The sequence below is a fragment of the Salmo salar genome, chromosome ssa03 (genome assembly GCF_905237065.1).
Source record: "Salmo salar chromosome ssa03, Ssal_v3.1, whole genome shotgun sequence".
In the NCBI taxonomy this organism is placed as follows: Eukaryota; Metazoa; Chordata; class Actinopteri; order Salmoniformes; family Salmonidae; genus Salmo; species Salmo salar.
The window spans coordinates 46,313,710-46,329,793 of NC_059444.1; the positions used below are offsets into that span (position 1 = coordinate 46,313,710).

The 16,084-nt window shown below is 44.2% G+C and overlaps 1 protein-coding gene across 2 annotated transcripts in view; it reads right to left on the minus strand.

Moving 5' to 3' along the window:
- Nucleotides 1-296: 296 nt before the first annotated feature.
- The window catches only part of zbtb46 (zinc finger and BTB domain containing 46), a 130,533-nt gene continuing 114,745 nt past the window's right edge, over nt 297-16,084 (minus strand). The window contains exons 5-6 of one of the 2 annotated variants that reach the window (XM_045714900.1): nt 6,269-6,444; nt 297-4,691 (exon numbers count right to left, since the gene is read on the minus strand). In XM_045714900.1, coding sequence (XP_045570856.1) covers nt 4,251-4,691; nt 6,269-6,444 — 617 coding nt within the window. In that variant the 3' untranslated portion in view covers nt 297-4,250. Of the gene's footprint in view, nt 4,692-6,268; nt 6,445-12,447; nt 15,943-16,084 lie in introns of those variants that run through there. The other variant, XM_014191964.2, reaches the window with a different exon arrangement.

The window sequence follows — 16,084 nt, forward strand, 5'->3', positions numbered from 1 at the left end:
TTAAATGTCAACAAAAAATGGGGGAGGACCCCCCATCTAATGTTCGTCCCCCCAGTATCTACACCACATTTCCCCCTTGGTGTGTGTGTCGTTTCTGCTAGGTACAGATCTAGGATCAGCTTCCCTCCCCTAATTCTAACCTTGGCCATCAGTGGGGAAAATGTGAAACTAACCCAAGATCAGCCTTCATTGTTGTAAAGCCTACTTTTCCCTCGTGAAGAACGGGTGTATTACAGCACTGAGGTAGAAATCATACAGTGGAGTTTGACAAGAACACAAAATGTACAACACACAACTTATTTTCAGCAGCAATTTCCAAATTTATTGAGACTGATTTGTTTTGCAAATAATAGTCAAGCTAATTCCACTAAACATGAAGTTAGAAAGAGGCCTGGGTTAGCCCTTTAGGCTAGCCCTCACAACAGGACGGTAGGGAAGTTCATGTTTGGCTATAAAAACGCTCAAGGGATCAGTACTATACAGAAAATCTTCCCACTTTAATCCTCCCAAACAGAACCAAGTTTTGATTATTCAACACATCTTCGTTACAAACACAGGTTTATGATAATCAATATAAAGTCAGTATCATATTGAACAATATTCCCAACAAAGAACCGTAAAGTTTCAAGCATCTCACTTTACAAATGAAAGACACTTTGCGAAACGTGAGAGAAAATAAATAATATATAATGGTAATATCAATTTATATATATATGAACACATCACTCTTAGTAAAGAACAGTCTAAAATAAAAAGTAAGAATTTTGAAATATAGTATACTCTACATATAACCATGTCTATGGCTTTGTGATTTGCACATATGAATCAAGCTATACAGGCTAAATCAGGATTTCAATTTTGTACACATCTAAGAAAGGAATTGCCATATTCATCTTCTGAAAAGCAAACACTTCCAGTTGTTCATGGTGTGAAATGAACCAGTTGTGTGCGTGCGGATGTTAGAGACTTTGGTATGACAAATGAACAAAGACGTGCAGTTAAGACCATAAAACCAGGGCACAAAGGATTAATAAACACAGTCAGAAACATATAGCTGCATTTTTGCACCTCTGTGATTGAGATAAAATATATGATTTCCGTTTCTCTTGAAACACACACACCCATGCAGGCACACCTACGCACACACCGGTAAAACAAATCGAGGCACATTGTTGAGGGGATTGGATGGCAAATATTTCCTGAATTACAACCCAAGACAAGGAAGAAGAAGACACAGGCAGGCAGGTGATGATGAGAAGAGAACTAAAGCGGGTAAAAAATATCTGTGTTCACAGGAGTCTGGACTGGAAAAGCACTGGGTGGATGACAGAGAAATATCACAGATACTGCACTTCTTCCAAATACACTGCACTTCTTCCAAATACACTGCACTTCTTCCAAATACACTGCACTTCTTCCCATTATATTCAACCATTAACATTGAACATATCCACCCAACGTCATTTGTTTTCTTTCTGAAAACTTCAACAGACTAGAGATTGGTAATGGATGGGTAAAATTAAAATAATGCAACTTAAATAAAGCTAGTCACCACACATGGAGAAGGCATTTCCAATCAGTGAAATCAAACATACAGCAGAGGGGTGTTCGTTGGATACAGTGTTTAGCATTGGGACAGATGGAAATTGAAGTGTGGCAGATGATATGTTTGCAACCACCTCCGGCAAACCAACTACAATTCCCAGAGCCAACATTGTGGCTCACTCTGTTCTTTTCCCTTGTAGCATCCAGGCACTCCAAAACATGTCTTGTAGGTCTGGAAGGACCTTGCCCTTTGATAGGCCAAGTTGAAATATAGAATATTTACACCAGTCCGATCATTTCAGACCTACAAAAAGTATATAGGGTTTGGGGCCAGGGATAGATTTGGAATTGGGTTTATGTTTAGGATATACAGTAGAACACACCTTTGGAAACCAGGGCAACAAGGACAATAAAGAAAAAGGGTTATAGATGCAATGTCCAGCAGGTCACAAGGCTCTTCATATACCATATGTATACAAACTGAAAAATATTAACAAATAAACTAAATAACTACATCCAAACAAAATTATTACACCACAATAAATTGAAAATATTTGCACCTGCACACGCACAGTTGAAACAAAAGCACTTGATACAATGTATTAGATTGTTTTTGGTATAATGTTAATGAATTAGTTTATGTTAGTAATATAGAAGCATGTGCCATACCATACACACAGTAAGTTCTGATCCATATCTAATTTACAACAAGTTCCTCTAATTTGTCTTTCTCTGTAAAAACCAAATACAACAGAAAAGCAGAGAACTGGCACGATATAACTAATCAGAAAAGCCTTATGGCTTGCTGTCCACAACAAGACCAAATATAAAAGCTTTCCTTATACAAGATATAAAATATCAAAAAGAAATGCACAATAAAGCTTAGCATCCAGCACTTAATAATCATAACAACAATAATCATACTTCTGATCATCATAATAAGACTCAAAATGGTCAAATAACAGGAAATAATCTGAAGAAAATCAATACACATCTCACATGCGTGCACACACACACATCCACACACCGTGCCCACAGAAGGCATTAGACAGAGTGGAGGGAATGCCTTTATAGTATAATAATTCCACTACAAAAACATGTATTTTAATAAATAACCTTTTCAAACAAAAGAAAGCGTCATAAAAGCACTCAACAGAACAGGCCACTCTCTGGATGGACTCAAGCAGAAGCCTGACCTTTTCTTTACAAATACAAACTGAAATAAATGTCCTCACCAAAAAGAAAGATGAACCATCATTTAAGGTCCACTATGATGTAAAAGTGTGCAAATTCTGTATTGATGGTGAAATATACAAATGATAACTAAACAAAGGTTTTAAAGAGTCTGCACAGAGATACAACATGAGATGGAAGGACAGAATGGGTGAGAAGGAGAAAGAGAGACAGTGTAAGCCATGTAGAATAGTTTTACAGTGTGATTGTTTTGGCATGAGTTTTGACCCGTCATCATTGTGTATGTAGTCTGTCTCTCTCACCCCTCTATCGTCGTATAGGGAAATGGTACACAAATAAGCATTTCTTCACCTTGCTCAGACAAGACAACCTCTCTCATTCTGGGAGTAAATATCTGAAATAGAGATCTATATACTGCATTGTTAGGAGCTAGTAACATAAGCATTTCGCTGCACCGCTATAACATCTATCAAACTGTGTATGCGACCAAAAAACCTTGATTTGATATCCTCTCTCTGAAAGTAGAGAATTAAGAACACTTACATCTGGATTGATCGGTTATGTTCCTGCATAGTGTTCACTCTCTCCTCCCGTCTCTAACACTCCCTTTCTCTCTCTCTCTCAATCTTCAACTCTCCCTCAATCTACTATAATTCCTGTGGCTTGTTTGTATGTACATTTGCTCAACCTTTCATAATTCTCACCACAGCTCAACAAAAACACATGATAACTTAAGTGGAGGAGAAAGAACCCACTGAAAGGCTATATAATCAGCAAACTACAGCACAAGCATACTAATATCCATATATAACAGTCATGAGGACATACAATATATCCTTAAAGGTAGGTGCGGTCACCAAGTTGTGTAGTTCAAATCAGATTGAAAATGTAAACCACGGGTTGTGGGCATTGACAGGATTCTATTCGACGTTAAAGTGCAAGTCTGTGGCAGTTTCACTCTGCAGGAGACAATGTGCCGACCGATGACCGACGCGTGCATCTTTGCAATAGATAAAAGATTGTCCCAAAAATGTATAGACTGTCCCCAAATAGGACTGCATGGCAACAAGACACCACCTTGGCATTTTTCCAAACCGTTAACAATCCGTCATGTCAATGGCGACTGAGACCACAAATGGCCACAGTCCAACATCACCCAAGACCGTTTAATAAGTCCTCATTGGTCCCAGTGTGACATAGGTGAACAACTAAACCAATGGACAGACTCTGGTCTGGTCCTCATCAGAAACAAGAAAAAAACAAACCTAAAGAGGAAAGAAAGGTGGTGAGCAGAAAGGGACTCTCTTTCTTCTCTCAATCGCTCTCCATGGCAATCATCAGCACAGGGCTCAGCTTGTGTGTGTGGCACCTGTCAATTTAGATCATTGTCATGTATCGCCCGCATACCCCACTCAGAGGAAGGCCTGCCCATGAACATGGGTAAAGAGAGCTGTCTCTGCCTGAGACATTTCAACAGATCCACAATAGATCCTAAATGATCCCATGGGATCCTAAGAGATCCAACCGAAATCCTTCTCGCTCCCGTTGTGCTGCACTCGCTCTGGCACAGAGTCATTGCTCTCCTCCTTGTCATTGTCCATCGCCCCGTCTCCCGCCGTCATCATCCCTGAGTCATCCTTCCACTTCCTTCCCTTGTCATCCACCTCTCCTATTATCTCTCCATCCCCTTCCGTCATCATCTCTTCCTCTCCGTCACCGTCGCACTCTGTCTGGTCATCAGGGAAACGGTGGTCGCCGGGATACAGCTCGTCCTCTGGGGAGAGGTCTCCGCCCACTTCCCCGTTGTGGTCCAATAACGCGGCCATGCCCCGCCCGGAACAGTCAGCGCAGACGCCATGGCGACGGGAGCCGTGTTTGATTCCGACACTGGCTGCCGACATGAAGACCCGGCTGCAGATCTTACACACATACTTCTTATCCTTACTGTGGACCTGTAGGAGAGACACACAGCATTAACACACACACACACTACTATCCTTACTGTGGACCTGTAGGAGAGACACACAGCATTAACACATACACTACTATCCTTACTGTGGACCTGTAGGAGAGACACAGCATTAACACACACACTACTATCCTTACTGTGGACCTGTAGGAGAGACACACAGCATTAACACACACACTACTATCCTTACTGTGGACCTGTAGGAGAGACACACAGCATTAACACACCACTACTATCCTTACTGTGGACCTGTAGGAGAGACACACAGCATTAACACACACACTACTATCCTTACTGTGGACCTGTAGGAGAGACACACAGCATTAACACACACACTACTATCCTTACTGTGGACCTGTAGGAGAGACACACAGCATTAACACACACACTACTATCCTTACTGTGGACCTGTAGGAGAGACACAGCATTAACACACACACTTCTATCCTTACTGTGGACCTGTAGGAGAGACACACAGCATTAACACACACACTACTATCCTTACTGTGGAGCTGTAGGAGAGACACACAGCATTAACACACACACTACTATCCTTACTGTGGACCTGTAGGAGAGACACACAGCATTAACACACACACTACTATCCTTACTGTGGACCTGTAGGAGAGACACACAGCATTAACACACACACTACTATCCTTACTGTGGACCTGTAGGAGAGACACACAGCATTAACACACACACACTACTATCCTTACTGTGGACCTGTAGGAGAGACACACAGCATTAACACACACAACTTTCACACACACTTCTTGCCTTAAGAATGCAGAAGTCTAAACCAAGCTTACCAACTGAGTTGGACAGACTGGAATGCTCAAAGGAAATAACATGAGTCAGCCTGTTTCTGCTCAAATGAAATTGTTGTCTTGTCAAACAGTGAGGTAGCATTGTTAAATGCAGAAACAGCCAAGAACCCAGAAACATGGCATCCAGCACAGATGTTGGCCGAAGCCTCTCTATATGCTATCCTCTGGCATAGCAAAACCATGGGAGCTCAAAGCCTGGGCCAGTAATAGTCCTTAACCCTCCCCTCCTCCAATCTCTTCCTGACTCCCGCTGGGCTGGCCTGTAGTCATAGTGGATGTTTCTCTGCTCTCTGAACTCCTCTCCCCTGAGCACAGCAGCTGAGTGGTACTATATGCTGCTCTGCTCTGGCTTTCACCTGGCTCTAACCACAGCTCATTTCTTTGGCCTCTCCAGATTGTGTGCGTGCGTGTGCGTGCGTGCGTGTGTGCGTGTGTGTGTGTGCAGTAGAGAAGCAAGGGAGCAGGAAAAAATAAGGAGCAGGGCTAAAATGTTACTTTTAGATTTAATTTAACTTATCCAGTACTTTCATTGCGAAATATAATTACTTTTAACTCAAAGGTACATTTAGCAGTTTTCCCCCCATATACTTAAAGTTAGGATTAAGAGAAGCTGAACTGGTACTAGACCTGTGCCTAAAGGCGGTTTTTTTAAGGGAACAGCATGGCCAGTGAGTGACTCAGCTCACTGCTGTACCCCGGTGGTGACTGTCTGCTACTGCACTACTCTCACCAGTGTGTGTCTCTTCATGTGCTCCCTCCTGGTGAACTTCTTGCCACAGATCTCACAGGGGTAGGGCCTCTCGCCAGTGTGGGAGCGCATGTGCCTCTTCAGGATGCACTGGTGCATGGCAGAGAAACTACAGTAGGGGCACTTAAACTTCTTACGGATCACTGTGAAGTCATTCACTGTAGAGAGAGAGAGAAAGAGAGGGGGATTAGTTTGCATCTAGTCTACGTGAGTTAAACCACAGTTTGTTTAAAGTTCATTCAAAAGTTTTAAAATTTCTACATCAGGTTAAAAAAATACCACAAGTGCAATTTAAGTGAGATTCAATTGATCAAAGACACAGGTTTAAAAGACACTGCCAACCTATATTTAACATTAGAGTGTATTACAACTCTGATGCCAACCTAAATGGCAGTGACTAGTCTATTGGATCAAACAAAAAAGACATCTGAGAGAGAGAGAGAGAGAGGAGAGAGAGGATTGAGAAGAGAGAGAGAGACAGAGAGAGGAGAGAGAGAGGAAGAGAGGAGAGAGAGAGAGAGAGAGGGAGAGAGAGAGGAGAGACGAGAGAGAGAGAGAGAGAGAGAGGAGAGAGAGAACAATACAGTAAGGCTTGGATAAAGACCTACAATAGAGCTACATCTCCACATTACATAATAGATCAACTCAGGTTGAATTGGGTTAAGATCAACACACACGTGAGGTCAGGAACAGAATAATGACAAACTACATACATACAAAGGTAAAAGGGGTTGAGCGATGATAGAGAGAGATTACAGCAGGGCTTGGGGGCTATGATAGCTCTATATCTACACATTACATATAACAGGTAACCCACAGGAGGAATCAGGTCCTGTACAGACCAACACACGTGAGTTTGAGAACTTACTAGATACTTACAGCGGTGAAGTCAGGTAAAAGGGGGACAGTACATAATAAGTAATACCATCCTGTTGATTTTCAGCTTCTACAGCAGGGCTCTCCAACTCTGTTCCTGGGGTGCTACCCTCCTTTATGTTTTCTCCCCAATCCCAGCTAATTATTACAATCAGGTGCGCTAGATTAGGGTTGGAGCGAAAGCTACAGGACGGCATAGCTCTCCAGAAACAGGGTTGGAGCGAAACCTACAGGACGGCATAGCTCTCCAGAAACAGGGTTGGAGCGAAACCTACAGGACGGCATAGCTCTCCAGAAACAGGGTTGGAGCGAAACCTACAGGACGGCATAGCTCTCCAGAAACAGTGTTGGAGAGCCCTATTCTACAGCCTCCGCTAAGCCCATTAATTCAAAGTCTAAAGGCTAAGTAGATGCTCCAGCAGATATATTGTGTTTATGTCTGTGTGCACACAGGCGTCTTACCCGGACATTGACTAAATGTGTTAGGGCAAAAAGCGTCCCACTGGGGACAGACGTCAATTCAATGTCTATTCCACAGTGGTTCCACGTGATTTCTCTGAAATTACCTGGAAACAATGTTGGTTCAAGCAGTGTGTGCCCAGTGGGTTAATAGATTGGGTGAGGAGCAAACCCCAAGTAAGATAAGAACGTAGTGGACACATTTTATCTACAACCCAGTGGGTTAATAGATTGGTTGAGGAGCAAACCCCAAGTAAGACAAGAACATAGTGGACACATTTTATCTACAACCCAGTGGGGGTGTTACCTGACATTAGGAAGGCTCAGGGAGTCAGAATGGAAAACATGACCGCCTCATCCAACCTTCAACTGTTAGACATAACTTGGTTGGGAAACATGGCCGTAACTCAAAGTCTATGGAGCATAGTCTATATCTACAACCAAAAGTATGCCTTTTACATACTCACACAGTATGCATACACATATTACTTACCTGGTAAGACAATTTAGGAAAGGAAAATGTATGTTTGTTAAACGCATGATTTTATACAGTTTGTGTGTACTGTATATTTCTACATAACTACAGGACTCAAACACAACGCAAACATTATCAGACCCAACGTCCAAACGTGTATTCCTTCACAGTTTATTGATGACAGAATACAAACTACCAGGAAATGGCATCAAACTTCAGAAAAATACATATTGATATATGATATTTGGGAATGAAAAGATTTAAAAAATACAGTCTAAAATACCCTGTCTTTACAAAACAAAATAACAACAGTGCAACTGAAATCAGCCTCATTTTCTCGTTATAAAAAGGGCTAATACCATCTGGTTCGTAATCAGTCTGGATTCACATGAGAGGAGCCTAGCCTGCTTCCCTGTTTTGACTATAGGCCAGAGTCATTATCCCGGTAAAAAGGGACACAGTGTTTTTAGTGGTTGACATTTGACCGTTTTTTTCTAAGCCAGCTCAGTGATGAGTTTCTTAAACAAGACGGCAAGTTCCATTTGCTCCATTCTCATATCTGTTTGTGTGGAAAACACCAAAATGATATACAGGGCATATCTCAAATGACACCATAGAGTGCACTGCTCTTGACCAGAATCATAATGGTTGATGCCCCTAAAGTTCCATGAATGGGGCCTCTGCTCTTCCCTTTGAGTAATATTCACAGTATGAGTACAGGCAGACATTGACCAGGACTGACAAACACAGCTTTATATTGTCATTGCCCTTTGGGGGTTGACACAAGGCTTGCTTTTTTGGTCAGATGCATTTGTAAAAGGTCCAGTGTGAATCCAAGTTTGATTGAATGAGTGGTTGGTTGATTGGCTAATTGGTTGATGCCCTTCCATGAAATTAGGACACTACATGCTACTGTACTACAGTCACGTCAAACAGCCAGAAAAATACACTTTCTCCCTCAGAATGATCAGAATGAGGAAGTGGAAAGAGGGCTATTCCCAGCTAACAATTCTAGGAAGAGAGAACTTTTTTGTAATGTTTCCCGTAATGTTCCCCTGATGTTTGAGTGTCTAGTTTTATGTTAGTTAGGGGAACATTTTATGTATGTTAGCAAAAACCTATCGAGACCCTATTTAGCATGTTTGGCGTTAAGAGTTAGGTGAGCATTCCCTTAATGTCAAACAAAACTAACCTACCCAGAACATGGTCACCGTGTTCTCAGAATATCCAATATTAATGCTCTAGACACGTTTCATGGGACGTTGAAAGAACATTCATGTGTCCAGTTTCCTGAGGATTAGGAGAATATTCCATACATTTTACACCAAACATACACAGAACATGGTTGCCATGTTCTCAGAATATAAGATATGAATGTTCTAGACCCGTTTCATTAAAACGTTGCAATACACAGGTTTAAAACACAGGACATTCAGTCATTGTCCTGAAATTGTATCCTGGAGTCGCCTCTTCACTGTTGAGACTGGTGTTTTGCGGGTACTATTTAATGAAGCTGCCAGTTGAGGACTTGTGAGGTGTCTGTTTCTCAAACTAGACACTCTAGTGTACTTGTCCTCTTGCTCAGTTGTGCACCGGGGCCTCCCACTCCTCTTTCTATTCTGGTTAGAGACTGATTACGCTGTTCTGTGAAGGGAGTAGTACAAAGCACTGTACGAGATCTTCAGTCCTTGGCAATTTCTCACATGGAATAGCCTTCATTTCTCAGAACAAGAACAGACCTGGGGCGGCAGGTAGCCTAGTGGTTAGAGCGTTGGACTAGTAACCGAAAGGTTGCAAGATTGAATCCCCGAGCTGACAAGGTAAAAATCTGTCGTTCTGCCCCTGAACAAGTGTCATACTTGTTGATGCCGTGTTGAATGGACCAAACTGCAGGCGGAATGTGGCTACTCATCTTTTAATGTAAAGAATAATAAATTAAAGCAAAGTATACACAGGAAAACAATAAACACGAAACTCACGACAGGCTAACAGGCTTACTACAAACAAAAGGACTAGCAGTGTTAGCACAACCACCCACAAACCCAAGTGACAAACATACTCCTAAATATATGACTCCAATCAGGAACAACGATCCCCAGCTGTTCCTGATCAGGAGTCACAAGACTAACACAGAAACAGACATACTAGACAACACATACAGACTTCTTCTGCCACGTTCTGACCAAAATTCTACACCACTATTCCCTCTGCTGGTCAGGACGTGACAGTACCCCCCCTAAAGGTGCAGACCCCGGAATGCACCTTAAAAGAAAACACAAAAATCCCCAATACCACAACAAAAAATAATACCCCTAAACAAAAAAGGGAGGGAAGGGAGGGTGGCTGCCGTCAACGACGGCACTGTGCTACACCCTCCCTCCCCAACCCACCTATCCTGGAGGAGGCTCTGGTTCCGGCCTCCTGCCCTCCAGGTTGTAGGCAGACTCATTGGGGTCCGGGTCGTAGACAGACTCCATTTGTTGTGGCTCGTGGGCAGGTTCCCCCATTTCCACGCTGTAGGCAGACTCATTTACAACACAGTTAGTCACATTCAGTTCTGAGTCGTAGGTAGACTCCTTCAGTTCCGGGTCATATGCAGACTCCCTCGAATCCGGGTCGCAGGCAGACCCCCTCTGGTTCCGGGGTCGCAGGCAGACCCCCTCTGGTTCCGGGGTCGCAGGCAGTCTCCCTCAGTTCCGGACTAGACACTGTTGCCGGATACTCTGGACGGCACACTGGTGCCGGATACTCTGGACGGCACACTGGTGCCGGATACTCTGGACGGCACACTGGTGCTGGGCTCGAGGCTGGGCCGACGCACTGGAAGCCTGGTGCGTGGGGCTGGTAGAGGTGGTACCAGGCTGAAGACACGCACCCTAGGGCTAGTGCGAGGAGCGGGAACAGGCTGAATAGGACTAGGCCGACTCATGGGAAGCTTGGTCCGGGTTGCTGGTACTGGTCGTGCCATACTGGAGGTACTCACTTCCGGGATAGCACGAGAGGTGGGAACCGGAAACGACTGGGCCATGGAGGCGCACAGGTGGCCTTGACCGCACCGCCTGCACAACCCGTCCTGGCTGGATGGAACTAGCAGCCCTGCATGAGCGCGGTGCTCGTACAGGGCGAACTGGGCTGTTCAGGGTCCTGATGGTTGCCGTGCATAGAGCGGGAGTAGGGTAGCCTGGTCCTAGGAGGTGTACCGGCGACCAGATGCGCTGCGCAGGCATCCTCCTACCAGGCTGGATGCCCACTCTAGCGCGACATCTGCGAGGGGCTGGAATGGCACGCACTGGACTGTGCATGCGTATGGGTGAGATAGTGCACACCTCAGCAAAACACGGCGCCCTCCACTCCATACGCTCATCCACATAATCACGGGTAGCTGGCTTATGGCTCTTCCTTGGCCTAGCCAAACTACCCGTGTGCCCCCCCCCCAAAAAAAATCATGGGGGTGCCTCTCCGGCTTCCTCGCCAGTCGTGTACCCCAGTAGCGTTCCCGGTCCTCACCAGCCTTTCTCCACGGGCCCTCTCCGGCCAGAATCTGGTCCCAAGTCCATTTCTCATGAGTGTCCATGTCGAAGTCTATTTCCTCAATAGTCCATATATTCAGCGTCCTGCTCCTTTTTCCGCTGCTTGGTCTTGTTGTGGTGGGTGGTTCTGTCATACTTGTTAAAGCCGTGTTGAATGGCCCAAACTGCAGGCGGAATGTGGATACTCATCTTTTAATGTAAAGAATAATGAATTAAAGCAAAGTATACACAGGAAAACAATAACCACGAAACTCACAACAGGCTTACTACAAACAAAAGGACTAGCAGTGTTAGCACAACCACCCACAAACCCAAGTGACAAACATACTCCTAAATATATGACTCCCAATCAGGAACAACGATCCCCAGCTGTTCCTGATCAGGAGTCACAAGACTAACACAGAAACAGACATACTAGACAACACATACAGACTTCTTCTGCCACGTCCTGACCAAAATACTACACCACTACTCCCTCTGCTGGTCAGGACGTGACAACAAGGCAGTTAACCCACTGTTCCTAGGCCGTCATTGAAAATAAGAATTTGTTCTTAACTGACTTGCCTAGTTAAAATTAAAAATTAAAAACTGAAGAGTTTCAGAAGAAAGTTCTTTGTTTCTGGCCATTTTGAGCCTGTAATCGAACCCACACATGCTCCAGATACTCAACTAGTTTAAAAAAGGTCAGTTTTATTGCTTCTTTATCAGAACAACAGTTGTCAGCTGTGCTAACATAATTGCAAAAGGGTTTTCTAATGATCAATTAGCCTTTTAAAATGATAAACAAGAATTAGCTAACACAACGTGCCATTGGAACACAGGAGTGATGGTTGCTGATAATGGGCCTCTGTACACCTATGTAGATATTCCATAAATAATCAGCCGTTTCCAGCTACAGTAGTCATTCACAACATTAACAATGTCTACACTGTATTTCTGATCAATTTGATGTTATTTTAATGGGCAAAAAAATTGCTTTTCGTTAAAAAATAAGGACATTTCTAAGTGACCCCAAACTTTTAAACGGTAGTGTACATGATTACATTGTGCATTTTAATGTATAAAGTAATTACTATTCAACATGTCTCCACCTGGGATCTAAACTCACAACCTTTAGGTTCACGGTATTCTGATCTTTAAAAGCATTGCGTGTGTCCCTAACATTGCCAACAGACAAAGAGCTGTGAATGGAACAGTGGTTCACCAATCAGGGCCTTGACAGGCTCTGCAACAGAAACAAGGGGTGGTGTGTAAAGAAACACATCTTTAGGGACATCCCTGAAATAACCTGGGAACTAGACTAAAACCTCCAGGGGACCACGACAGAACGTTCCCATGAAACGTGTCTAGAACATAAATATCTTATATTCTGAGAACATGGTAATCATATTCTGTGTATGTTTGGTGTGACATTGATGAAATGTTCTCCTAACCCTCAGAAAACTGGACACATGAATGTTCTTGCAACGTTCCCATGAAACGTGTCTAGAACATTAATACCTTAAATTCTGAGAACATGGTTACCATATTCTGGGTATGTTTTGAGTGACGTTGATGTCCTAATGAGACTCTTAAAGGAATGTTCTCTAATGTTGTGGGAACGTTTGTTGTTAGCTGGGTTTTAGGAGTCCTCGCTCTCAGAGATTAACATTTATTGCGAGACAGCATTTTAGCCAAACCACTCAAACAGGACCAACAGAGAGACAGAGACAGAGAGAGAGCTAGAGAGACAGTGAGAGACAGACAGAGAGTGAGAGAGAGAGAGAGAGAGAGAGAGAGAGAGAGAGAGACAGAGAGAGAGGGAGGAGACAGAGAGAGAGAGAAAGAGCGAGAGAGAGAGAGAGCTTTGTGGTTCTAAAATTCAGTTACTCAAATAGCATCAATCCAACAACCAAATTATACATTCAAAACTCATGCCCCTTGTTTTCAAATCATAGGAAGCAGGAGGAAGACAAACCGTCTGTAAGGAATTCCATTTAAGATACAGTAAGTGATAGGTTTGGCCTAGTTTTCAGTCCCACCCTGTCATTCACAAACATTACTCCCTGTACATCAACCACAAGCTGTGTTACAATGGACATTCTGCCCCTCTCTGACCACACCATCCAACCTCTACTCTTCTGTCTCCATTTCCCATATAGTCTCTCTCTCTCCATTCTTTTCAGGTCAGAGAGGTCATGCCCCTCCTCCGCCCACTTCCTCTTTATCTGAAGAGTCTTAGGTCAATAAGGGCTGGAGCTGAGAAGAGCCAATTACTATTCTCCTTCAGCTGGGCTTATAGAGGGCTAAGGAGGTTTGGGCGCAGCGCAGAGAAGGGGATTTGGAATGACCCTAACCCCACCCCAACATCCCAACAGAGTGTCTTTTTTGTTTTAAGTTGCTTGGTGCTCCTGCATCAGCATGGATCTGAAAACAACACAGGCCAACACAGGCCCAATGTAGGAAAATGAAAACGCCTTCACAGAAACCTGCTTTCACCAGTCCAGTGAGTTCACACCAGAGCAGATGAAGGAGAGGAAACGAGTCATTGTGCCAAATCCATTTAGGTGTACTTTAGTGGAAGACGATTTGGGTGAACATTACCCCCTAAGGGCCGTTGTTTCAGACTAGACAAGCCAACCTCTGATCAGAGTGTGCAGTATGAACACTGACAGTGAATGTGTCGGAAATAGGATTACCTGCAGGTGGTGCTGATTTGTGGCGGCTCATAGTCAGTTTATGAACAGTTTTAGTGAGAAGTAAAGAACTGGAGATACAGATCTCCCTGCCTAATATGGAGAAGAGGGCCTAGGTTGAGCCCTGACTGGCGACACAGAGGGAGACAGGGGGCTGGGGGATAGAACAAACACCACAAGCACAAGTAGAAGAACAAAGTTCCCCATAGACACTCCAATAAAGTCAGTTTTGTGTTTCACCCCCTAATGGTTACAATGAGGATTTAAGAAAGGTACTGTAAGCTGATCCTAGACCTGATCCTATTTCCAACAACAGCACAATATCATCAATGAAATGAGCACCCCTATTTCAACTCCATAAACAAGTGACAGAATGACAAACAGACAGACAAACATGGACACACATATTTCTATATATATTAAAACAAAGCTGGAACTCAGTTGAGCAGTTACAGTACATTGTAATTGTTAACTTTGCATATTAATTATGCTTTTTAAAAATATAGGCCCATATGTAAAAACCAAACCTTTTATAAAATATCAGTCTTTAATCTTATAAATGTACAAATACTTACACATTTTGCACAGGCTGTATAAAATGTACCAGTGCTCTTACATATAACCCATATGGGGCCGGCAGAGATCGACACTCAGCCAATGTGACGGGAGATATGGGTTTAGGGAGGAAGTGACACCACAGGTCATTAAATGGAATGTATAGTTGTATAGTGTGTGTGTGTGTGTGTGTGTGTGTGTGTGTGTGTGTGTGTGTGTGTGTGTGTGTGTGTGTGTGTGTGTGTGTGTGTGTGTGTGTGTGTGTGTGTGTGTGTGTGTGTGTGTGTGTGTGTGTGTGTGTGTTTACTCTCTATATCTTTGTAGGCTCCCGAGCTCAATCGACCACATTCACATGGTGATGATGAATATTATGGTTGCTATGGGCGTCTACCTTCATCTCATGATGCAAGCCCCACAGTTGCTCGGCAACCCCACCCTGCCCCACCTCCATGCCTACCCTTCTCCACGACCCTACCCCCACCCCCACCTGGTAGCACACCTTGACATGTGTGGCCAGGTTCTTCTGGGTACTGAACGCCTTGGCACAGGCTGGGCACGAGTGCCCTCTTTCTCTGGAGTGTACAGAAGACAGGTGTCTGTGTAGATCAGTACGGTCTCTGAACTGTTTCAGACAGTAGGTGCACTGCATCAGCTTCCTCTTGAAGTGGATGGTCTTCTCATGTCGGTCTGCGTTGGACTTGAGTGTGAAGGTGGCTGGACACTGGGAGCAGAGGTACCGTGCTGGGAAAGGCTCACCCACCGGGAGGCGATAGAGAGACTGGGAGTGAATGGGTCCCTGAGAGAATGCAGGAGTGTGGTTGTGGTGGTGGTTGGCTTGGGGGCCTTGCGGGTCAGGCCAGTCCAGGGAGAGGGCCATGAGGGACAGAGTGTGGCGGTACTCGTGCTTCTTGAGCTGCTCCAGGCTGCTGAACAGCCGTTTGCACAGGGAGCAGGCCAGCTCCTGGGGCCAAGCAGGCCCCAACAGGGCCCCTCTCCCCCCACCTTCCAACACCTCCACCCTGGACACACCATGCCTCTCATCAGCCATCTGATCCCCCTCCATGGGAGACGGGCCATGCTCCAGAACTAAGAGAGAGGGGAGGAGGAGAAGGAGATAGGGGGGAAGAAAGCATGGAAATAGAAAGAGTGTGGGAGAGAAAGGTATAATAATGTGAGAACCATTGCCACTCATACTGTATCAAAACATTAATTCCTAGCTATACAGAGA